The sequence below is a fragment of the Mustela lutreola genome, chromosome 3 (genome assembly GCF_030435805.1).
Source record: "Mustela lutreola isolate mMusLut2 chromosome 3, mMusLut2.pri, whole genome shotgun sequence".
Taxonomy (NCBI): Eukaryota; Metazoa; Chordata; class Mammalia; order Carnivora; family Mustelidae; genus Mustela; species Mustela lutreola.
Genome location: NC_081292.1, coordinates 67,409,088 through 67,434,771, shown reverse-complemented (window position 1 = coordinate 67,434,771; position 25,684 = coordinate 67,409,088). Strand labels below are relative to the sequence as shown.

Genomic DNA, 25,684 nt, shown 5'->3' with positions numbered 1-25,684 from the left:
CAGAGGTGTAGATGGGGTATGTCCACATGAAAGACGTCAACACAGAGTTGGTTAAAATCACTGGATGGATCAGGTTACCTGCGCAGGGTATCCAGAGAAAAAATAACAGTGGAGAGACTGAGGCCAGACACATTGCTGTCCCTGAGGTGTAAGGGGCTAAAAAGCAGCAGAGATGGAATTCTCCAGGGAAGAAGGAGCGAGATCATTGTTTTAGAAGCTAGGGAACTTTGAGTAAAGACCTAGGGCAAACTTCGCCCAGGCAGGTGACCTAATGAGAAAAGGACAGATTTGGTAAGAAATAAATATGATTTCAGAAGTACAGGAAATGAACAGGAGAGGCTGCTGCTTAGTGCCAGCCATTTGCTACCACACTGGAATTTAGGCTTAATGTTGCTTAGCTTCCTCCCTCCCACCCCCAGAAGAAACCAAACCTGAATTTTTACTAAAAGTTTCTCCATTTTTAAATGTTAACAGTTAATTTAGATTTTTTTCTAAAAACAGTATTTGGCTCAAACACGTTGTATCTGTGGGTTATATTTGGTCTGCCGCCACTTGTTTCCAGTCTCTCTGAATAGTGTTTGATTTTTTTCTTTTTTTTTTTTTTCCAAATGAAACCACAGTCAGAAAAGGGGCTAGTGAGAGATCTTATTTCACTCCATGGCAATGTCAACATCATCAGTCTTGATTGATAATCTTTTCCAGAGTGGTAAGGACATTGCCACATTGAGGACTGAGGAATAAATGAGAGATGAGCAAGTTCAAGTTAGCAAGGGTAAGGAAAGACGTGTGGTTGAAGAGAGAACGGGGGGACACATACAGAGTGAGAGTTCTGTGCTTTTTATCTCATGTTCAGAAGAACCCCAATCCTATTTTTTGTATTTATAGGATATATTTGTTTCACTTTATGTGTGAATGATCCTAATACCCATTTCTTTTTCCATTTTACAGCTATTTTTCCACTTACAAAGAGAACGATCCTTTCCCGAACACAGAGCTAGGTTTTATGCTGCTGAAATTGCCAGTGCATTGGGTTACTTGCACTCCATCAAAATAGTGTACAGGTACGTTTTAATGTATTTCTTACAAAAACATCTTTTTTTATTACTTTATTTCAGTTAATACTCAGTTTTGCTTTGCTTTCCTTTTAATAGAGACTTGAAACCAGAAAATATTCTTTTGGATTCAGTAGTAAGTATTATCTTTTTAAAAAATCTGCCAATTCTCAATTTTATTATCGTTATAGTTGGTGGAAAAAAGGCAGTCTCAAAGGGCACTTCATTCCATTTATGTAACAGTCTCCAAATGACAGAACTATAGAGATGGAAAACAGATGAATGGTTGCAAGGTGACAGGGACAGTGGGAATAGGGGAGTACAAAGATGAAGGGGTAGCATGAGTGTGTACCTTAGTTCCTTTGGGGTTATGGATAGTTTTCTATCTGACAGTGGCAATAGTAACATAGATCTGTACATCTCTGCTGCATAGAACCACACTTACATATACACACACACAAATGCATATGTGTAAAAACAATAGTGAAAACTGAATAAAATGGTCAGTCTGGTTAACAGTAGTCTACCAATGTCAGTTTCCCAATTTTCATATTTTACTACAGTTATATAAGATACCAGCATTGGGAGAAGCTGAGTGAGGAGTACACAAAACTCTATGTACTATTTTTGCAGTTTCCTGTGGGTCTGCGATTATTTCAAAGTAAAATGGTTTTAAAAATTGTCAGTTTATGCCCATGCATTGTTTTATCTTACTGCCCCTCTTTTTGTCAGGGACATGTTGTCTTAACAGATTTTGGGCTTTGTAAAGAAGGAATTGCTATATCTGACACGACGACAACATTTTGTGGGACACCAGAGGTAAGAAATAGGTTTCATTTGTTGTTTATGTAATCATGTGTAAAATATAAAAATGAATCACAAATTGCATATACAATATTTGAGATCAGAAAAGTAGAATAAAACTCTTGTTTCAGAAAGTTTTAGCCACTTGTATATATCTGATAATCATCCCTTCAGAATGTTTAAAGTTTATTGATTGTATTTTTTTTTGCTTTTATATTTGAGTTTATCCTTCATTTAACTTTTAAAACACTACTATAGTTGAATATTAAAACAAAAACAATAGCAAGGGGCACCTGGGTGGCTCAGTGGGTTAAAGCCTCTGCCTTCGGCTCAGGTCATGATCCCAGGGTCCTGGGATCGAGCCCCACATCGGGCTCTCTGCTCAGCAGGGAGTCTGCTTCCTCCTCTCCCTCTGCCTGCTTCTCTGCCTGCTTGTGATCTCTGTCTGTCAAATAAATAAATAAAATCTTTAAAAAAAAAAAACAACCAATAGCAAGTAGTGAGCTATGATTATAGTCCTTCACTCATTCACTACTGTATGTAAAATGCCAGCAGTGTTGTTCACTGGCCCCATTAAGAGATCTGACACTGAACACACCCCTGGGATGATATTCATCATCCTCATATTCTTCCCCATTGTAATGGTGCCATCTTTCCTGATTTGGATCAAAGTCCACCAGTTCTACCTGGTCCATTTCATCAGTCTCTTCTACTTCCTTCCTCTTAGGTAGGAGTTTTTCCAGGAAAGAGAGTTTATCAGGAGAGAGAAAGCCATTCTCAGGAAAGTTTACCTTAAATTCGATGATGAGGCGACCCTTCTCGTATGGTCTACAATAAATTGGCATGCCTTCATTTAATACACACTTGATATCTCTGTGCTTGGCAATTTGACCTGGGTGAGAAGTGATGACAGTGGTTCGGTTGTGAAGAGTAGATACTGGCTTTTGAAAACCGCACAGTGCCTCAACCAGCTGTATATCCATACACATGAAAATGTCTTCTTGCTGAGTAAAAACAGCATGGTCCTTCAGTTCTAAAACAATGATAGTATCTCCTGGTTCCTGTCCTGGTTCTTGATCTCCTTCACCATGGAATGTTATCTTCTGGCCATCTTCATGCCTTTGTCAATATGAACTTCTAAAATCTTCTCTCAAACTATCTTCCTTCCATTGCAACTTTTACATCCATCTTTAGGACTGATCCGTTCCCCATGGCCCTGGCACTCCATGCACACAGATTGAATTTGCTAACCCATTCCAGGTCCTATCTGATGAATTCTTATTTGCATTCCATTACCTCGGCAATTGGGACAACATTCGACTGCTCCTTTCTTACCACTTCAGCCTTCACATTTATCACAAATCACATTCTTTTGCAGAGCTGGTTTTCTTGTTGCACCATTATATAAATCTTCTAAGGTTACTGAGAGTTGATACACAACATTTTTACCTCTCCTTTCTCTCTACATTGTTCCTCCTCCTCCAAAAAGCATATCAAAGATGTCCATGGGGGAGCCAAAACTAACACCAACTCCACCTTCTTTAATTGCCTGTTCCCCTCCTTTGTCATATAACTCCCTTTTCTTTGTATCAGAGAGAACTTAGTAAACTTGAGAAATCTGTTTAAACTTCTCTCCTTCATTTGGATTCTTACCAGGGTGGTACTTCAAGGCCAGTTTCCTGTAGGCCTTTTTCAGTCCTTCTTGGGTGGCATTGGGTTTGACCCCCTAAACATCATAGTAAGTGGTTTCATTCACCATTTTCTACAGCCTATGAGAGGCCCGAGGCTGGTGTGGAGGAGCAGGAAGGAATGCGTTGCTTGGCGCAGCTCGGGCAGCCGCCACTGCTCCTCCTCTCACCGAGCATTTTGGAAAGTTCCCTGATTGTATTTTTAATTTTTAATTGAGATTATAAGCTACTGCAGATAACCCAACAAAGATATAAATTACGCTTATTTATTTTTATCTTTTTTTTAAGATTTTATTTAAAGGCAAGTTAGTTAACATAGTGTATTATTAGTTTCAAGGGTAGAATTTAAGGATTCATCAGTTGCATAGAACACCCAATGCTCATTATATCGAGTGCCCTTAATGCCCATCACCCAATTACCCCATCCCCCCATATGGTTATTTGTTTTTAATGTTAAAAGTTTACCTTAGACTCTTTAAAGCATTTGATTAAATTTCTGATCCTTTTTTTAAAAAAATCAATCAGCATAAAGAATATTAAAATTGTAATGTTTACACCACACTAAATATATTAATACCATTGAAATATACACTTTAAAATGAGTAAATTGCATGGTATGTATCTAAGTAAAGCTGTTTTTTTTAAGTAAGTTAAAAGCAAATATGGCAAGATACTGACGTTGCCTATAATTAGTGGCCGCTATATTGGTTCTGTTTTCTCTTTTCTGTGTGATGAAAATATTTTATAATAAAATAGCCATGTATTTAACAGAGGAAAGTAAAGCAGTGGATGTAGAGGAAAGAAATCGTTAAGTCAGGGTGCTTAGGTGGCTCTGTCGGTTAAGCATCTGCCTTCAGCTCAGATCTGATCCCAGGGTCCTGGGATAGAGCCCTGCATCGGGCAGCCTGTTCAGCAGGGAGCCTGCTTCCCCCTCTCCCTCTGCAGCTGCCCTGCTTTTGCTCTCTTACTCACTCTCTCTGTCAAATAAATAAATAAAATCTTGAAGAAAACAAAAAAAGAAAACTACAAGTCAGAATTAATCAGAACATCTCATTGTCTAATCATGTTAGCTATCAGAAAAATGTATCCTTCCATTTGAGACAAATAATAATAATCATTACAAGTTATGTTAAAGTCTTGGTATTCTACACACACACACACACACACATACACTTAGTTTATTTTAAACTATCTTAATTCTAATGTATTTATAGTAATCTTAGAAGCCAGGTAATATTTCATCTTTTTTTTTAGAGTAATTGCAAATGTCATGATGAAATGTGTGATAAAAGGTTCACATGAGACTTTTAATCAAGATCAGAAAACTTAAGAAAAGTTAAAAGTAAAAATGCTTTGAAATTTTTTTCCCTTCCTTTCTCTAATCTACCATAGCTCTTAGATATATTTATAACCATTCTAGTTTGGTTTGTGTATGAAGAAACATTTTTTTGTCAATGTATACTGAGTTTTTAAAATATGGATGCATTTTTTTGTAAGCTATAACTCCTTTAAGTTGATTTTTAAAAATTTTTTTATTTAAATTCAATTAACTACCTATAACGTATTATTAGTTTCAGAGGTAGAGGTCAGTGATTCATCAGCCTTATATAATACCCAGTGCTCATTACACCGTGTGCCCTCCTTAATGTCCATCATCCAGTACCCTATTTCCCTTGGCCCCCTCCTCTCCAGGAAATAAACCCTGTTTATTTCCTAATATTAAGAGTCTCCTGCAGTTCATCTCCCTCTCTGATTTCTTCTTGTTTTATTTTTTCCTCTCTTCACCTCTGATCCTGTTTTGTTAAATTCCACATATGAGTGAGGTCATATGATAATTGTCTTTCTCTGAGTGACTTATTTCACATAATACCCTCTAGTTCTATCCACATCACTGCAAATGTCAAAATTTCATTTTTTGATGGCTTAGTAGTATTCCATTGTGTGTATACAGACACACACACACACATCTTCTTTATCCATTCATCTGTCAATGGACATCCAGGCTCTTTCCATAGTTTGGCTATTATGGACATTGTTACTATAAACATTGGGGTACAGGTGCCCTTACAGATCCCTACATTTGTATCCTTAGGGTAAATTCCTAGTGGTGCAATTGCTAGGTCTTAGAGTGGCTCTATTTTCAACTTCTTGAGGACCTCCATGCTGTTTTCCAGAGTGGCTGCACCAGCTTGCATTCCCATCAGCAGTGTATGAGGGTTTTCCTTTCTCTGAATCCTCACCAAAATCTGTCATTTCCTGAGTGGTTCATTATAGCCATGCTGACTAGTGTGAGGTGGTATCTCATTGCGATTTTGATCTATATTTCCCTGATGCCAAGTGATGTGGAACATTTCTTTCATGTGTCTGTTGACCATTTGTGTGTCTTCTTTGAAGAAATGTCTGCTAATGTCTTCTGCCCATTTCTTGATTAGATTATTTGTTCTTTGAGCATTGAGTTTGATAAGTTCCTTATAAATTTTGGATACTAGCCCTTTATCTTATATCTCATTTAAAACATCTTCTCCCATTCTGTCAATTGTCTTTTGGTTTTGTCCTTTGCTGTGCAAAAGCTTTTCATCTTGATGAAGTCCCAATAGTTCATTTTTGCCTTTGTTTCCCTTGCCTTTGGAGACATGTCTACCAAGAAGTTGCTGCCTGTGTTCTCCCCTAGGATTTTGATGGATTCCTATCTCACATTTGGGTCTTCCTTCCATTTTGAGTCTACTTTTGTATATGGTGTCAGGAAGTGGTTCACTTTCATCCTTCTGAATATACATACAGAAGAAAGCTGTCCCAGTTTTCCCAGCACCATTTCTTGAAGAGACTGTCTTTTTTCCATTGGACATTCTTTCCTGCCTTGTCAAAGTTTGTTTGACCATAGAGTCGAGGTTCCATTTGTGGGCTCTCTATTCTGTTCCATTGATCTGTGTGTCTGTTTTTATGCCAGTACCATATCATCTAGATGGTTACAACTTTGTATTAGAGCTTGAAGTTTTATTACACCAGCTTTGGCCACCTTTTGCAACATTCCTTTGGCTATTCAGGGTCTTTTCTGATTCCATACCAATTTTAGGATTCTTTGTTCCAGCTCTATGAAAAAAGTTGATGATATTTTGACAGGGATTACATTAAATGTATATATTGCTCTAGGTATCATAGACATTTTAATGATATTTGTTCTTCATGAGCATAGAACATTTTTCCATTTCTTTGTGTCTGCCTTAATTTCTTTCATGAGTATTCTGTAATTTTCTGAGAACAGATCCTTTGCCTCTTTGGTTAGGTTTATTCCTAGGTATCTTACAGTTTGGGGTACCATTGTAAATTGGATCTACTCCTTAATTTCTCTTTCTTCTGTCTCACTGTTAGTATATAAACATGTAACTGATTTCTGTGCATTGATTTTTTTATCCTGCCACTTTGATGAATTTCCATATGAGTTCTAGCAATTTGGGGGTAGAATTTTTTGGGATTTCCACATAGAGTATCATGTCATTTGTGAAGAGTGAGAATTTGACTTCTTTGCCAATTCAGGTGCCCTTTATCTCTTTTTGTCTGATTGCTGAGGCTAGGACTTCTAGTACTGTGTTGAACAACAATGGTGAGAGTAGACATCTCTGCCATGTTCCTGACCTTAGGGGATAAGCTCTCAGTTTTTCTCCACTGAGAATGATATTCACTGTGGGCTTTTGATATGTGGCTTTTGTGATATATTTAATTTTATTTTGTGTATGGTGGAAACAATGCTGTACTTCATTAAATGCTTTTTCTGCATCTGTTGAGAGGATCATCTGGTTCTTGTCCTTTTTTAATTAATGTGTAATATATCACATTGATTTGCAGAGGTTAAACAACCCTTGCAGCCCAGGAATAAATCCCACTTGGTCATGGTGAATAATCCTTTTAATGTACTTCTGGATCCTATTGGCTAGGATTTTGGTGAGAATTTTGGCATCTGTGTTCATCAGGGATACTGGTCTATAATTCTCCTTTTTGGGAGGGTCTTCGTCTGTTTTTGGGATCAAGGTAATATTGGACTCATAAAAAGAATTTGGACATTTTCCTTCCATTTCTATTTTTTGAAACGGCTTCAGAAGAATAGGTATTAGGTCTTCTTTAAATGTTTGGTAGAATTTCCCTGGGAAGCCATCCAGCTCTGGACTCTTGTTTGTTGGAAGATTATTGATTACTGCTTCAATTTCTTTTCTGGTTATCGATCTGTTCAGATTTTCTATTTCTTCCTAGTTCAGTTTTGGTAGATTCTACATCTCTAGGGATGCATCCATTTCTTTCAGATTGCCTCATTGTTGGCATATAGTTGCTCTAATATGTTCTTATATTGGTGGTGGTTATAATTTCTCCCTTTCATTCATGATTTTACTTGGGTCCTTTCTCTTTTCTTTTTGATAAGTCTGGCCAGGGATTTATCAGTTTATTAATTCTTTCAAAGAACCAGCTCCTAGTTTCCTTGATCCATTCTACTGTTCTTTTGGTTTCTATTTCATTGATTTCTGCTCTAATCTTTATTAATTTTCTTCTCCTGCTGGATTTAGGCTTTATTTGTTGTTCTTTCTCTAGCTCCTTTAGGTGTAAGGTTAGGTTGTGTATTTGAGATCTTTCCTGTTTTCTTGAGAAAGGCTTATATTGCTATCTCCTTCCCTTTTAGGGAAGGAGACCCTTTTGCTATGCCCCAAAGATTTTGAACAGTTGTATTTTCATTTTCATTTGTTCCTATGAATTCTTTAAATTCTTTAATTTCCTGGTTGACTCATTTCTTCTTTCATAGGATGCTCTTTAGCCTACTTGTATTTCAGTTCTTTCCAACTTTCCTCTTGAGACTGAGTTCCAGTTTCAAAGCATTGTGGTCTGAAAATATGCAGGGAATGATCCCAGTCTTTTGGTACTGTTGGGACTTGATTTGTGACCCAGTATGTGGTCTGCTGTGGAGACTGTTCCATGAGCACTTGAGAAGAATGTTTATTCTGTTGCTTTAGGGTAGTATGCTCTGAATATATCTGTGAAGTCCATCTGGTCCAATGTGTCATTCAGAGCCCTTGTTCCTTGTTGATCTTCTGATTAGATGATCTGTCCATTGCAGTGAGTGGAATGTTAAAGTCCCCTACTATTATCAGTGTGTTTCTTTAATTTTGTTACTAATTGGTTTATATAAATGGCTGCTCCCATGTTAGGGGCATAATTGTTCACAATTGTTTGATCTTGTTGGACAGACCCTTTAATTTTGATACTGTGTCCTTCTCATCTATATTACAGTCTTTGGTTTAAAGTCTAATTTGTCTGATATTAGGATTGCCACCCAGCTTTCTTTTGATGTCCATTAGCATGATAAATGGTTTTCCATCTCCTCACTTTAAATCTGGAGGTGTCTTGGAGTCTAAAAAGAGTCTCTTACAGACAGCATATCAATGGATCTTGCTTTTTTATCCAATCTGATACCCTATGTCTTTTGATTGGGGCATTTAGGCCATTTAAATACAGAGTAACTATTGAAATATAAGAATTGAGTGCCATTGTACTAACTATAAATTGACTATTTCTGTGTATATTGTCTCTGTACCTTTCTGATCTCTGTTACCTTTGGGCTTTCTCTTCACTAAAAGTATCCCTTTTAATATTTCTTGGAGGGCTGGTTTGGCAATCACAAATTCTTTTTGTTCCTGTTTGTCTTGGAAGCTTTTTATCTCTCCTCCTATTTTGAATGACATCCTTGCTGGATAAAGTATTCCTGGCTGCGTATTTTTCTCATTTAGTACCCTGAATAGATCATGCCAGTTCTTTCTGGCCTGCCAGGTTTCTCTGAATAGGTCTGCCTCCAATCTAATGTTTTTACCCTTGAAGGTCTGTCTGAGATTTGCAAGTTTCACTGTTATATGTCAAGGTGTTTACCTGTTTTTATTTATTTTGATGGGGCTTTGTCTGTGTCTCCTGGACTTGGATGCCTGTTTCCTTTCCTAGATTAGGGCATTCTCCACTAAAATTTGCTCCAGTATACCTTCTGCCTGTCTCCCCTTCCTCTCCTGGGATCCCAATTCTAATACTATTTTGGTTTATGGTATCACTTATGACTCTAATTCTCCCTTGAAACCCAGTTGTTTATCTCTCTTTTTCAGAGCTGCTTTATTTACCAACATTTTGTCTTCTATATCACTAATTCTCTCTTCTGCCTCATTTATCCTAGCAGTTAGAACCTCCATTTTTTATTACATTTCATTAATAGCCTTTTTTATCTTGACTTTATTAGATTTTAGTTCTTTTATTTCTCCAGAAAGGGATTCTCTAGTATTTTCCATGCTTTTTTCCAGTACAGCTAATATCTTTATAATCATTATTCTGAACTCTAATTCCAAAATCTTACTTATATCTATACTGATTAGGTTTCTGGCCATCAGTACCGCCTCTTGTTCTCTTTGTAGAGGTGAGTTTTTCTGTCTTGGCATTCTGTTCAGAGAAGAATAGATGAACAAGAAAACAAAATACTAAAGTGGCAACAACAACCCCAAACAAATCAGAAGAATGCTGAAACTGGGGTGAAAAAAATTAAAATGTAAAAGAAGAGAGAAAATAGTCAAGCAGGTGAACAGAACAGACCAATCCACTGGATCCTGTGTGTATTTTAGTCTGTTTATTAGAAAACTGATACCAAAATTGTGAAGAAAGAAAAACATATATGTACAAAAATAAATTTAAATATATTGAGAAGATATAATGGTACGTAAAAATGAAAATTAAAAGACAAAAAAAAAATAGAATATAAACAGAGCAGTACACTATATCCTGAGAGTATTTTGGTTTGTTTGTTAGAAGAATCTACATCCCAAAATTGGGAAGAGAGAAAAAGTTATATTACACACACACAAAAATTAAATGCATTGAAAAGCTAGAATGTAACTGTGAAGACAAAAATTTAAAAAGACTGTAACAAACAGAAAGAAGAAAAAAGAATATAATTAAACAAGTAAAGGAAATAGAGCAATATACTAGACTCTGGGTATATTTTGGTCTATTAGAAGAAACTGAATCACAAAATTGTAAAGAAAGAAAAAATATGTATATACACACAAAAATAAAATTAAATATAAAATACAAAATGAAATACAAAAAAATAGAATATAAGTGTAAAAATGAAAGTTAAAAAAGATTTTTAAGAAGTTGATTAAAAAAAAGAATTGGTGGAAAGAGGAAAAAATTAAAATTGAGAGCCTAAAGAATCATGGGGTGGAAAACATAAATTCTATATACCATTTTCCCATAGCCCTAGAATTTTGCAGTTCTGTGTGATTGATAAACGTGGTCTTAGCCAGATGTTCTTGGTAATCTTCTGGGGAGCCTATTGCAGTGGTTCTCAGGTGTCTTTGCCTGTGCAGAATTAACCCGTGGTTTATCTTCCCATATATTGCTTTGAATTCAATTCTCAGCCCTTCCTACTTTGCAGAAAGTGGTCACTTTTCTATTTATAGAATTGCAGCTGTTCTTTTTCTTAGATCTCCAGTTGAGTTGGCCAGTGTTCAGAATGATTTGATACCTAGCTGAATTCCTGGGGCCAGATGAAATTAAGGTCTCCTACTCCTCTGTCATCTTGGACTATCTCAGATGTATATTGATTATACAGTTATAAAAATCTTTTAAGTCCTGTAGTTTTTAGAGAGGAAACACAAGTTTTTTGGTTATCTAAATCCAAATGTAGTCAGAAATTGCTAAACCCTTTCAGTATATTTTCCCATTTTTTGGATCACATTTTTTTTAAAGGATTATTTATTTATTTATTAGAGAGAGAGAGAGAGAGAACACACAAGCAGGGAAAGTGGGAGAGGGAGAAGCAGGAGCCTGACACGGGCTTGATGTCAGTACCTGGGATCATGACCCAAGCAGAAGGCAGATGCTTAACAACTGAGCCACCCAGGTGGCCTGGATCACATTTTTTTTTTGAAAAAGCCTAAGAAGAATTATTTCCTTATTTCATATAGGAAGAAAAAACATATATTTTAGAAATCTCAAATTCAAATTCACCATGTTATATGTGTGAAATTATGATGTTTAAATGTTTTACAAATAAAAATTGCATAGCCATCTAACAATTTACACAACTTTTCTAAATAATATGTTAGAGAATTATATAGTAATTATAGTAATTAGTAATTAATAGTAATTACTCTTATAATTCTCTAATAACAGTTCTTTTTTCTTTGATGGAAGAGAAAAATGGATTATAATTTCCTTATTAAAAATTCTTTCTTTAAAAGAATTTCTTAAAGAAAGAAAAGAAAGAATTTCTTTAACTCTTTAAGAGAAACAGTTATAAATGATGACCAGAGGAATTTCTAAAATAAATTAATCTTGTGAAAGACTCTCCCTCCCCCAGCCCAATACCTAGTTTAACACTGTGTTACAGATTTCTGCATTTGTTTTCCTCTTCTGTTCACCCTAATTGCATCCCATCTGTTGGGAGGAAGTGATTGAATACCCAATGAATTAAAAATCTAGATAATGTTTTTAGTATCATAGTAGCATCTTAGATTTGTTAAATTTCTTAATTATTCCTAAATTTTATCATGAGTTATTTATTGAGTTGCTCTAATATTTAATGTTTTCCGTAGTACCTTGCTCCTGAAGTAATCCGAAAACAGCCCTATGACAATACTGTAGATTGGTGGTGCCTCGGTGCTGTTCTCTATGAAATGCTGTATGGATTGGTATGTATTTCTGCTCTTTCATTATTATTTCAATATATTTTCATTGTTTTAAGTTGTCTCTCTTTTTTATTAATCCCAGGGACTCTTAGATAACATTGATGGAGTATTAGTAACCTGATTAAATGCATCCAAAATCACATTAGGAATATACACAAAAGGAAAAACTTTTCCTTTGTTACTAATCTTTTTTTTTAATTTTTTTTTTTTTTAAGATTTTATTTATTTATTTGACAGACAGAGATCACAAGTAGGCAGAGAGGCAGGCAGAGAAAGAGGAGGAAGCAGGCTCCCTGCTGAGCAGAGAGCCTGATGCGGGACTCCATCCCAGGACCTTGAGATCATGACCTGAGCCGAAGGCAGCGGCTTAACCCACTGAGCCACCCAGGCGCCCCTGTTACTAATCTTTTAATTATTATTAATTATTTCTCTGTCATATGAATCACTACTTAGACTAATCCGGTATTCCCATCCTACTTGCATTTTTTAGAAATAGACATTAGCTATAACATTATTATTATTTACTTTCATACAGTTTACCCCATCATTCTACCCAGTTTCAAAAAGATAGAAGGAAAAGATTTTTGTATTTATTAGAAGATCATATCTTTTGGTTGCCTTGTGTTTTATTTTTATAGGATTAATACTGGTGCTCTACTTTTTCTGCTGTTGGAAACCCTCTATTCCTTTTACTGCAAACATGTCTAGATTTTATTGAAAAAAAAAGAATGTTCACTATGAAATCATTTACCCCAGTTTTTATTAATTGACACATAAGGCTAACCAGTGCTTCTGATTAACATGTGTAAAGTTATTCACTATATTAATTAATATTCCAACCAGGGACGCCTGGCTGGATCAGTTGGAGGGACATGCAACTCTTGATCTTGGTCTCTTGACTTTAAGCCACATGTTGGGTGTAGAGATTACTAAAATAAAAATAAATAAAATAGATCATTACAACCAAAAGTGAGCAATTTAGGACTTTGGTTAGTTTACATATTTTTGTAGGAACAATATATATTTTTCTTTACACTTTTTGAGGTATTTAGAGCAGTTTCTAAAGTTCTTTTGTGATTTCATGAGTGTCCAGCAGCCCCATGCTGGAGACCTTGTGCTTATCACCCATGCTGCTGCCCACACTAAGCTAAATATTACCATCAGCAGAGACCTGACCTGGGGCTCGGTTTTTTTTGTTTCACTTTTTGTTTTATGTGGGAATTCCACCCCCCCAAAAACTGGGGAGCTCTCAGTGAAATCTAAAACATGAGGTGCATGTTAGTGCATTTGTCTTACAGTGCTAACTTTGAATGATAGATTCCTATGACAACCAACACTGTCTCTTCTTTGCCATTGCTTATTAAAAGATCTCATTTTCTGGTAATGCTGTTGACTTGGAACACCTGATATACTTTCCTTTCTTTAAATGCTAGGTATTTGCTGTCCTGATATTTTTTGAATCCTTTAAATTTCTTCAGAGAACTATGAAAGTGGAAAATACTGTCATTGTATGTAAAATGCAGTTGATTCAAAAGGGAACATTTGAAACATATACTTCAATAATGATACTTATATTAACTTTTTAAAAATAAAGTTTCAATTTTAAAAAGTAAAAACATTTTTCCTTCCTGTAAAAAAGAAAATAACAAGCTATATAGCTGCCTTAACATTAAAAATTATTTTTGGTGTAAAAGTTAACTTGATGGTTAATGGGCTACTCCTCATTTTGAAGCTGTACAGGTCTTCAGGCTATAACAATAGAATTGTAATTCTGCAGTGTGCATCCATAATGCTGTCATCACCACAAGCACGTAGGAAGGAGCACTTCTTCAAGTCTTCATCTCTACTGGAAATCTCTGTTTTAATTCATTTATTTCCAAGTCTCAAGAAACTATTTAATATTTGATCTATGTTGAATCTCTGAGTGGAGTCATTCTTTCCTTATGCTGCTAATGAGATTGGCGCTTTTCTCTAAAACGGATATTATTACAAGTTTTACACAGTTTACACCTATCTGCAGGGTGGTCTTGAACATTCAGCAAGCGCATATTGGGCTCCACATGTGCTGGGTTCTACACCCTCTTCAGCTTGGAGACCACCCTACAGATGTACACGTGCCCACAAGGCCTGTGCATTCTAGATCTGTCCAGACCCACACTGATCCTTGTAGAGCAAGGCCAAATCCAACTCTTTCAACCCCATTTCCGCATAGCTTAATTAACCCTAATTCTATTTTCTTTTTTTTCTCCCCACCAGCCTCCTTTTTATTGCCGAGATGTTGCTGAAATGTATGACAATATTCTTCACAAGCCCCTGAGTTTGAGGCCAGGAGTAAGCCTCACAGCCTGGTCCATTCTGGAAGAACTCCTAGAAAAAGACAGGCAAAATCGACTTGGTGCCAAAGAAGACTTTGTATGTACATTCTTCCCAGTACCTGCTTTATTTAAAGCTTATTTTAAGATTTGAAGATAAATTCTTATTTTATGTGTCATTTACTGGGACGTATACAGCCCTTAAATAGCACCATGGGAAGGAAGCATGCTTGTCCCAGCAGTTCTCCACCAGTGTTTATGGGTTTGAAGCACTTAGATAGGCTTTCCATTTGATCTTCAGAACAGTTCGAGCCTCTCCTCTTCATCCCTCCCATCCTGTTTTCACACCCTGTTACTTATTTTTCATTTATAAGAATTTTTCCCCCTTTTTAAAAAAATGTGTGGCATGCATTTTTTTGGTTACCTAAACTTTTAAATCATTTTACTTAAGAATTTATTGAGTGCCTCCTGTCTGCATGAGGTAATGCCTTTTGCCTAATAATTTTTATTCTGAGAATTTGGTGACACCTCCTTGAGGTAATTATAGAAACTATAGGTTTCTTTGTTTGTTTGTTTTTCTTTAACAAATCAGGGCAATTAGGGGCACCTGGCTGGCTCAGTCAGTGAATGGAGTATGCAGTCAATAAATGGAGTCTTGATCTCAGGGTTATAGGTTTGAGCACCACAATGGGTGGAGCAATTACTTAAATATAAAAAATCTTTTTAAAAATTAGGGTAATTAAATGACTTGTGTAGCTACTGGTGTTACGGTCTTGTATCAGTAAATTCATGACCTTTTGGGAATATGAACTTTTTTTTTTTCTTAAAGATTTTATTTATTTACTTGACAGACAGAGATCACGAGGAAGCAGAGAGGCAGGCAGAGACAGAGGGGAAAGCGGGCTCCCAGCTGAGCAGAGAGCCTGATGCGGGGCTCAATCCCAGGACCCTGAGATCATGACCCGAGCCGAAGGCAGAGGCCCTAACCCACTGAGCCACCCATGCGCCCCGGAATATGAACTTTTAAATTCATTTAAATTTATCACAAATTCAGGACACCTGTGTTGCTCAGTCGGTTAAGCAGCTGCTTTTGGCTTAGGTCATGATCCCAGGTTCCTAGGGTCGAGTCTCACATTGGGCTTTTTGCTCAGCAAGCATTTGCTTCTCCTTCTGCCTGCCTCTCCACCTGCTTGTACTCTCTCTCTCTTTCTAACAAATAAATAAAATCTTAAGATTTATTTATTTATTTATTTGGCAGACAGAGATTACAAGTAGGCAGACAGGCAGGCAGAGAGAGAGGAGGAAGCAGGCTCCCTGCTGAGCAGAGAGCCCAATGCAGGGCTTAATTCCAGGACCCTAGGATCATGACCTGAGCCAAGGCAGAGGCTTAACCCACTGAGCCACCCCGGCGCCCCCAAATAAATAAAATCTTAAAAAATAAATTTCTCACACTCTTAGGGGCTGTTTATCAGTTGTGAACTTGCACTTGAATAACAAATTTGTATGTACTGCTATGTCCCTCCACACTCCCCAGTTCAGTAGGTTGCTCTGTCAACAGTTTTCCATCTAGCTTGGATTCATTCCATAGTCCATTGTTTCATTCAGTCTTGTTAATGCTTTACACCTTCTCACCCCTGCTCCTTTTAAGCATATCCCTGGCAGAAATCCCAACCCTGGCTGAATCTAGTTCTTATCTTCTGGGCTGCTGTATAGTGCTGAAGAAGGTTACAGCACTGGGCATACTGGAAGCACTGCGAAGTTCCAGTGACTAGTCTCCCCTGTGCTTCACCACTGCCTGGTGATGCTCTTGTGTTTCTCTAGCTGCTTCTCCTCCTCTCTGTCTTAACTATTTCAGATGTTCTACAAATTTCCAGACTCCTTTTCTCCTTATTCACTTTTAGCAGATGATCTTGCCTTCTGAATTATAGGGAAAACAGAAATCAGCAGAGCAGAACAAACTCAGTCAAACAAACTCACTGTCAGATTTGCAGACCCACATGCCCCTGCTCGCTGACGTTTCCTTCTTTCTAATGTAGTAGAAAAGGCCAGTTTCCACCTCTGCACTGGATCCTGACTCCTCACAGGGAACCCTGTGCATGCCTTTTTTCCACACAGATAACTACTTCCTTCTGTGAGGGGTCCTTCCAGTCGATAATTAAACATTATCAAGTCTCTTGCTTCTTCTTCTTTTATTTTTAAGATTTTATTTATTTATTTGACAGACAGAGATCACAAGGCAGAGAGGCGGGCAGAGAGAGGGAAGGGAAGCAGGCTCCCTGCTGAGCAGAGAGCCCTACGCAGGGCTCCATCCCAGGACCCTGGGATCATGACCTGAGCCAAAGGCAGAGGCTTTAACCCACTGAGCCACCCAGGCGCCCCAAGTCTCTTGCTTCTTAAATCAAAACCCTTCAACCATGCTCTCCTGCCAGGTAATACTTTTTCCCTTCACAGCCAAACTTGCTAAAAGTTTCTGTACTCATTTTTAATTTCCCAGTCTCTTCTCATTTCTCCATTTACCAAAAATAGCTACTAAAATTGCTGAATCAGGGGCACGTGGGTGCCTCAGTTAGCTAAGTGTCTGCCTTTAGCTCAGGTCATGATCCCAGGGTCCTGGGATCAAGTGCCACATTGGGCTCCTTGCTCAGTGGGGGAATTGGCTTCTCCGTCTGCCTGCGGCTCCCCTGCTAGTCCCCTCCCACCTCTCTCTGACAAATAAGTAAAATCTTTAAAAAAATAAACTTCCGGTACTCTTGTGACATAGGCTTCCACAAGATCCTGCAGTCATCTCATGCTTTCCTTTCTGTATTTCTGGGCCTTCTTCCATATGTTCTGTGTAAGATCCTTTATTCAACCTGATGGTTAAGTGTTGTGGTTTCTTGTGGTTGTCCTAAACCCTCTTCCTTCTTCTGTGCTCTGTTCTGGACAGTCTTAGTTAGCCCAGTGGCTTTGGTTATCTGTATGTCTTCATTTCACGTTTTCATCACTCCAATCCAGACCTCTCTTCTGAACTTGGGACTAATAGGATATCTGCCTGTTCAACACCACCCTTCGGATTTCTGCAGAGAACCTCAAACATCACATGTTCCAAATTGAACTTCTGCCATTTTCTTTTTGTGTGCGTCAGGTCTGAAATCTGAGTCATTCTTGACTCCTCTTTCTTCCTTACTTCCATATTCAGTGGGCAGCCAGATCCTATTGTATTTACTTCCTAAATCTTTCCCTCATCCTCACACTTTTTTTACTCCTACTGTGACTATTCTTTTTCTACCATTTTCAACTTTTTTTTTTTTTTTTAAGATTCTCTTTTCAGGTAATTTCTGTATCCAACGTGGGGCCCAAACCCACAAGCCTGAAATCAAGAGTGACGGCTCCACCCCCTGAGCCAGCCAGGCACCCCTACCATTTTCAGCTTGTGTTTGGCCACAACACTCACTAGTTATTTTTCCTTAATCTGCTCATGGCTTTTCAGTCCATTTCCCTATGACAGTCAGAGTGGTCTTAAAAAAACAAACCAAAAATTCTCCATATCTGGGACGTTCCTAAAACTCCCTCATGACTTCTCACAATCCTAGAATAAAATAAAAAATTATTAATGTAGACCCAATATGGTATGGCCTGTTTGCCTTGTAGGCTTCCCCTTGTGTGACAGTCCCAATTCTTCCCTGTACTACAACAATATTTGGCTCATCTTCTTGACCAAAATAACCCTCTTGCCCCCACAGGACCTTCTTATTCTGCCTGGAATGTTCTCTCCCTCATTTTTTATATGACTAATTTTTACTCAACTTTCAGACCTCCAATCAAACATTACTTCATCTCTAAAAAGTCTTTTTTTTTTTTTTTAAGATTTTATTTATTCATTTGACAGACAGAGATCACAAGTAGGCAGAGAGGCAGGCAGAGAGAGAGTGAGAGAGGGAAGCAGGCTCCCCACTGAGCAGAGAGCCCGATGCGGGACTCGATCCCAGGACCCTGAGATCATGACCTGAGCCGAAGGCAGCGGCCTAACCCACTGAGCCACCCAGGCGCCCCAAAAAGTCTTTTTAAGCCCACCAAACTAGGTTGGATCCTACTTTATACACTCCTGTGTCACCTGGCAGGGAAAATAACTGGAATCAATACTCTGTGAGCTTTTGGTAATATTAACTCGGATTGGAATTTTTTTTTTTGGTACAGAAACTTATCAGTTTGATCTTTACCTCTGCCCCAGTGTGTAAAAAACTTTTATCTTTTTTTTTTTTTTGAAGATTTTATTTACTTATTTGACAGACAGAGATCACAAGTAGGCAGAGAGGCAGGCAGAGAGAGAGAGGAGGAAGCAGGCTCCCCACTGAGCATAGAACCCCATGCAGTGCTTGATCCTAGGACCCTGGGATCATGACCCGAGCTGAAGGCAGAGGCTTTAACCCATTGAGCCACCCAGGTGCCCCCAAAACTCTTTTATCTTTTACCTAACTTCTCTTTTACCTCTCCCATTCAGACAGTAATTACAGTTCTTTGTGCTTATGTAGTCCCTTTTTTTTTTTTGAAGATTGATATATTTATTTGAGAGAGAGCACAGAGAGGAGGGACACAGTGAGAGAGAGAGAAAGTGAGAGCCTTAAGTAGATTCCATGCTAAGTGCAGAGCCCAACATGGGACTTGATTCCATGACCCTGAGATTACAACTTGAGCCGAAACCAAGAGCCGGATGCTTAACCGACTGTGCCCCCAAGGCGCCTTGTGCCTTATTCTTTTCATACCTCTTTTATGTCCATATTTTCTACCAGTCCTTAAAATAGCATGTGAAATATCTAGGACAGAAATATAACTCCATTTTACCTACAAAGAAATCATGCCTATGAAGGGATATAACTTAGGTTGGTCATTCTGAGTAACTGTCTTTCATGTCTGCTCTGGTGATAGTCTCCCCACTACACTGTCTTACCATGTGAATACCATAAGTATTTACCTAAAAAAATTATTGAGGGACAAAGTGGTAGTGGTTTGGCTTCATCTAATTATTCAGTGAGTACTTAATTACAGTTTTCAACATTAGTAAAAACTATATGTATTTCTTTAACATTTTAGCTTGAAATTCAGAATCATCCTTTTTTTGAATCACTCAGCTGGACTGATCTTGTGCAAAAGAGGATTCCACCACCATTTAATCCTAATGTGGTAAGAATATATTCAAATATTATTTTCTAATATAGTGAAATATAGAACTATAGCTAATCGTAATCTTAGCAATAGATCTCAAAATCTAATGTGAATGAAATTGAATCAGTATCTAAATATCTGAAAAATGTGTCTCTCAGAGTCATCTGGTACACTGATAACTTCAGGATGACCAGTAAAACTGTAGTTATATTACATTGGTAAGAGTGTCTTTTAGGATAGTAATTATGAAGTGTTTCTTTGGAGCATGTATAAGAAAGGGATGAGCTTGTTAGATTAAAAAAAGATGCAAATTAGAATAACTGAGGTGTCTCGTGCCTATAAACCAGCAAATATTTTAAGTAACATTAATACACATATTTTTCTAGATTGATATGAGATCAGACACAAGCAAACATTATTAATGGTAATGTAAATTGTTAGATACCTTTTTGGAAAATAAAGTGTTCATATTAGCTTGACTTATTAAATCAACTGATGGAAACACTTTATCTAAAATCTTTTACCTAAAGTCTTTTTTTTTTTTTCTTTTTTAAAGAGGAAAGCTTCATCAAAGATCTGTTTACAGCATTAACAATATTGGAAATTTGGGGAAACAAATACATAACAGTATTTAAACAGGAAATGTTTAATAATCATCAATAGGCTAATGATATTATGAACTATTGAAAGCTATATCTATAGGCATACTTTTATGCATTATAATATGTAATTTATTCCTCATGCTACTAAGTTACTACCATTACTATCCTTCTTATTATGTATGTTTTATAAATGAAGAAATGGGAAGTCAGAGATGCCACATAGCTGGATTAAAAAGTAGCAGAGCAAGGATTCAAATCTATGCCTCATTGCACAGTCACTGTTCTATCCATGCTTTCTTATACTCAATTGCCCTTTCTTGTTAAGTGAATGGTAATAACAGTAAATGTAAAAATGAGCAGGTACTTAGAAAATCCTTATAATGTTAAATAAAAACATGGCAATCCTTATATTATCACATAAAAAACATGGCAATTTTTGTGATGTATTATTATAGCAGTAAAAATAACAGTTAAGGACTAGAAGAGAATATAATAGAAACCAGGATTGATTTGGGGTTGTGGGATCATGGTGAATTTTTTTTTTCTTTTACTTTAAGTGTTTTGGTGCTGTGGAATTCATGACATACTTTTTTAGTAAATTAGTACAGAATAAGGAAATCGTTTTAGGAAAATATTATTTAGTCTACTCATTTTGTTAAAGATTTGTTTCAGTGCATAGCTTGTGGCTAGTAGTATTTAATAGGTGAGACATTTACACCTATTAACATAACAATACTTGTAGATTGCCTTATTTCATATAGCTTATCCAGAAGTGAGTGACTCCATTAAGGATAATTTCTGTCCCTAATTTCTAGAATTTGCATTAGGAACTTAGGACCTTTAGGAATTATTCTTTTTTTTTTTTTTAAGATTTTTTTTTTTTTTTTAATTTATTTGACAGAGAGACACACAGTGAGAGAGGGAACACAAGTAGGGGAAATGGGAGGGGGAGAAGCAGGCTTCCTGCCAACCAGGGAGCCCGATGCAGGTCTCAATCCCAGGACCCTGGGATCATGATCTGAGCAGAAGGCAGACACTTAACCACTGAGTCACCCAGGTGTCCCTTTAAGAATTATTATAGTTTTCTTTTTAAATTGAAAGTCTTACTGAGTTTAGTTATCCTCAAATAAATATGTCATCAGGCATTAAAGAGTTAGGTACTCCTAAGCAGTACTGAAAATGGAAATAATGTTGACTTCAGAGTCAGTACCTCCATTTGAATCCCCACTCTTTTATGACTAATTAACTAAATTTTTTAAAGCAAGATCCACAACTGAGAAGCCACAGAAGAAATTGGTAAATTTGGCCACATTAAATTTAGAAATGTCTACATGGTAAGAAAGGGGAAAAAAAAAAACCTACTTCAAATAACAAACTGGCGAAGATTTTTAAACACTAAAAGCATTCTTACAAGTCAATGAGAAAAAGACCAATGATCAGTAAAAATATGGACAAAATACACAAAATATGCAGTAACAGAAAAATAAATACATATGGCTTTTAAATATATGAAAAGATGTTCAAATTGACTGACAGATTCTAATAGGTTACCATTTTCCACTTAACAGAGATCAGAAAAAGTATGATAACGTGAATGTTCTCATACTTTGTTTTTAGTACTTGTATCCTTTTATTTAACCCTGACATCAATTCTGTGAAATAGTGCTGCTCTTTTCCACATATTACAGATGCATTAACTTAGGTGCAGAAAAGGTTGACTAACTTCCCCAGAGTTTAAAGAACTAGAATTTGAGCTCAGGCTCTTCAAAGACCAAGCCCTCCTTCACTCTTAACATAAGCAATGCAGTATTATTCCTGTCAGTACTAGCCATGAGCCAAAAGGGCATTCATAAAATATCTTTAACATCAAGAAAAGAACATTTGCCATAATTTACAGAACACCATCTACATGTCAGATTCTGGGAATTTTATGTATTAACACATGAGATCCTCACAACAACCTTAACAGGTAGGTGGTAGTATTCTTACCTAAAGAAGTGGAAACAAGCTCACAGAGATAGGGTAGTTTATATAAAAAATTAGAGCTAGCAAACTTCATAGCCAGAATTCAAACCTTAGTCTTATTCCAAAGCCTGTTCTGGGGCTACATGTAAGAATTTGTTGACATTTTTTATATTACATAAATACAAATTCTAGCATTCTTCTTCCTCTGTAGAAGAATTTCCCTTATTGAGGGATCTCTTATTGGGGATCTCACATTGAAGGATCTCACATTCTGTCTGTGCTCTGCTGTTTGTAGCTTACCAGGCTAGCTGTATTCTTGGCTTAGAATATCTGCTCTGGATCCTTGTCTGTTCACCTCAGTTAGACTTGATGACCTAGACATGCTAAGAATTCCCTCCCCCTTAGAGCACAGAGAACCTAGAGATTTAGGGATGAGTTCTAAGAGTGAGTCACCTGAATTTCTCTCTCAGTTTTTATCTGGGAATACATCGGAAGGGAAGAATCCGTTAGCTTTTATCAGATTTGTAAAAGAGGATGAAGAAGAACTGCTTCCATCAAGCTGCTGCCAGGCTTTACTTCCCAGCTTTCTGGCTTCTTTAGGTCTCTACAGCTAAGGTGTCCTAGCCAAAGGCTTAATGACCTCTGTAGCACAGGTTGTTTGCAGCCCCTTCCTTTTCTCCTCAAAAGGCTTTACCTTCCCAGAGTACAGAAACTGGATGCGCAAGCATTTTATGGAACTCAAGTGAAAAGTGCCATCCTGAAAACCTACCTGGTCTCCTTTTCTAAACTTAAAGATGTTGCTGGGTAGAGAGAAAGGGGGTCAGTTGCAAGGTCTGAGGTTCAAATTAACATAGGTCAAGCTTCTGTTATGCTAGCCTTCCTCACCCTTGTCTCCCCCCACTTCCAACAAGAACTTTGCTGGAAGGATGGTAAACTCTGGAAAGGAAAAGCAGAAATTGTTTCAAAGAAATGGTGAAGTAGGAAGACATCTTAACTTGCCAGGAATAAATATATACATTCTTGAAGGGGTTTTAAGGAAAGACTAAATTAATGAAAAGCAACCTAAGGTAATAATATGCTTTTAATGTTTTAGGCAGGACCAGATGATATCAGGAACTTCGATGCAGCGTTTACAGAAGAAACAGTTCCATATTCTGTGTGTGTGTCTTCTGACTATTCTATAGTGAACGCCAGTGTGCTGGAAGCAGATGATGCCTTCGTTGGTTTCTCTTACGCACCTCCTTCAGAAGATTTATTTTTGTGAACAGTTTGCCATCCAGAAACCATTGAGCATTGAGACTGAAACTCTTCTTTGTGTGACTATATTCAAATATGTTTAACTAGTGCCTCATTTTTACATGTAATGTTAAAAACTATGAAAAATGTATTTTCTGCTGTATGCAAGAAAATAGGGCATTTCAAAGAGCTAAGTTTCGAATTAAAATTTGTATTATTGTTTATTAAGCTTATTTTTAAACTGAAATTTTAAAAGCTATTGTTCTCAGCATTAACCTATTTTTAAAAAAACTTTTTGCTAATGACTGTTTTCCCCACTGAGTTTACACTAACATCTACCCAAGACAGACTATTTTTCGACAGCCTGTTTCAGTTTGGTTAACATACATTAATGCCTTTCTCTCTACTTTTGACCTTTGTTCTCAGATCAGAACTATGCAATTGGTATGTGGTTGTTTAAGTAGAAACCACATCTTTCCACAAGTCATTGTTTGACATAATCAGTTCTTGGTAGGATTAAAACGTAAAAGCATCGTTAACACATGGGCTGTGAGTTAACACTTTGAGTAAGTGTTCATTCTGCAGATCAAATTAAAAAATAACAAAGGAGATCCATTGCTTTTGAAATACCAATTCAAATTTGTGAATTATTTTTTCTCTGGAAGAAAAATAAAAGCTTAATAGAAAATTTAGAGTATTCCCAAAGATCTGAAGAGTAATAAAATACTACTGGATTTTTTTTTAGGTGGTGCCAAAAATGAATGTCTCTGTGTCATGTATTTATATTACAAATACATTCTATTTATGTTCTTTCTGGTCTTTATGTTGTTAAGTAGTCCTGAATCATGGCATTCACTTTTGCAAACAGCTGTTCAAAACTGTCTTTCTAATTGGTTAATGAGTGAAAAATATTGAGCCTTCTAAGAGTTTTTACCTAATTGGGGATTAAAAAATAGAATAGCAAATTCTTGGTCAGTATTAATATGTATTTCACAACAATGTAATAAAAGTTAAAAATCAGGCAGATGCACTGTCAGTATCTTTATTGTCCTAGAATAAGTACAGGAAACTGACCTTAAAATCATACTAAAAACAAACTAACTGTGTACTTGTCATTATAAAAGAGAATACAGAAAAACTAAAAAATAATGCTTGTCTTGGAATTCTGCTTCTTAGAGACTTTTCAAGTCATGTAGGAAACATTGTGAAAGTTTAAGGACCAAGTTTATATGCTTCAGGAACAAGCATTCTTTCCATGTATTTTCTCTTGAGAAAGAAATCACAAAAGCATTTTACACCAATAGCCTTTGGCTGAAAATTGTTCAGCAAAGTGGGAGGAGGGGAGTGTGGTTTTGTTAGATTAATAATATTTGCATCCAATACACTGAATCTTCCTTCAGAGGTAAGACTTTAATAGCAACACTGTAAATACTTGGTTTTTTGGCACTACTGTAAGTTCTGCTTTTACACAAAGTTCTTTGCTTATTATAAAGCAAAATAAAACCTGTAGTTTCTTGTATGATTTTTTTACTCAGTCATTCCTTAATTAAACTGCCAAAAATTAAAGTGCAATATTGTATATTTTTAAGGACAAATTTAAATATTATGCTGATGTTTATTGGATCACAAGAAATACAAATCTTATAGTATAATAAAACTAGCAAAAAGATTAATAAGCACCTAATTCCTGTCATTATTTTAAATTGGTGATGGTTTATAAAAGTCATTACAAAAATGAATTGTTTGTGTATGTGAGGGTTAAATGTATAAAACTTTGGACAAACAGAAAAATTAGATTATCTACATTATCAGAGGCTTACATATTATTCAGGGAATAAACATCTTCCAAGTTTCAAGTTTATTTTTTCTTTCATAGCATGCTGTCTTTTAGAAAAAAAAAAAATGTGTGCCCTTTGAATAGTTGAACAATTTTATGGCTATTTCCAAAATAAATTCAAAGGTCTAAATGAAGAATCCCTAACATTCTTCATGTTCTCTCTTATTTTATTGTGTATGGTACAGTGAAGAGCTTCCCAGCCATTGTTACATTATAGTACACACTAAAATTGACAAGTCTTGGGCATACCTGGGGGTGAGATGCTAAATGATGTAGATAGAGACTGGAAGCAGTATCTCCATTCAAAATTTGTCTATGCCAGAATAATTTTTGATCTTAGG

At 36.6% G+C, this 25,684-nt stretch overlaps 1 protein-coding gene and 1 pseudogene across 2 annotated transcripts in view; one reads left to right on the top strand and one right to left on the bottom strand.

The window, feature by feature from the left end:
• Positions 1–25,480, top strand: part of SGK3 (serum/glucocorticoid regulated kinase family member 3) — a 151,851-nt gene extending 126,371 nt beyond the window's left edge. The window contains exons 11-17 of one of the 2 annotated variants that reach the window (XM_059166309.1): positions 949–1,061; positions 1,152–1,188; positions 1,785–1,871; positions 12,157–12,252; positions 14,506–14,661; positions 19,632–19,721; positions 23,364–25,480. In XM_059166309.1, coding sequence (XP_059022292.1) covers positions 949–1,061; positions 1,152–1,188; positions 1,785–1,871; positions 12,157–12,252; positions 14,506–14,661; positions 19,632–19,721; positions 23,364–23,534 — 750 coding nt within the window. In that variant the 3' untranslated portion in view covers positions 23,535–25,480. The remainder of the gene's footprint in view (positions 1–948; positions 1,062–1,151; positions 1,189–1,784; positions 1,872–12,156; positions 12,253–14,505; positions 14,662–19,631; positions 19,722–23,363) is intronic. The other variant, XM_059166310.1, reaches the window with a different exon arrangement.
• LOC131827701 (dnaJ homolog subfamily A member 1-like) lies at positions 2,381–3,615 on the bottom strand (annotated as a pseudogene).
• Positions 25,481–25,684: the final 204 nt, after the last annotated feature.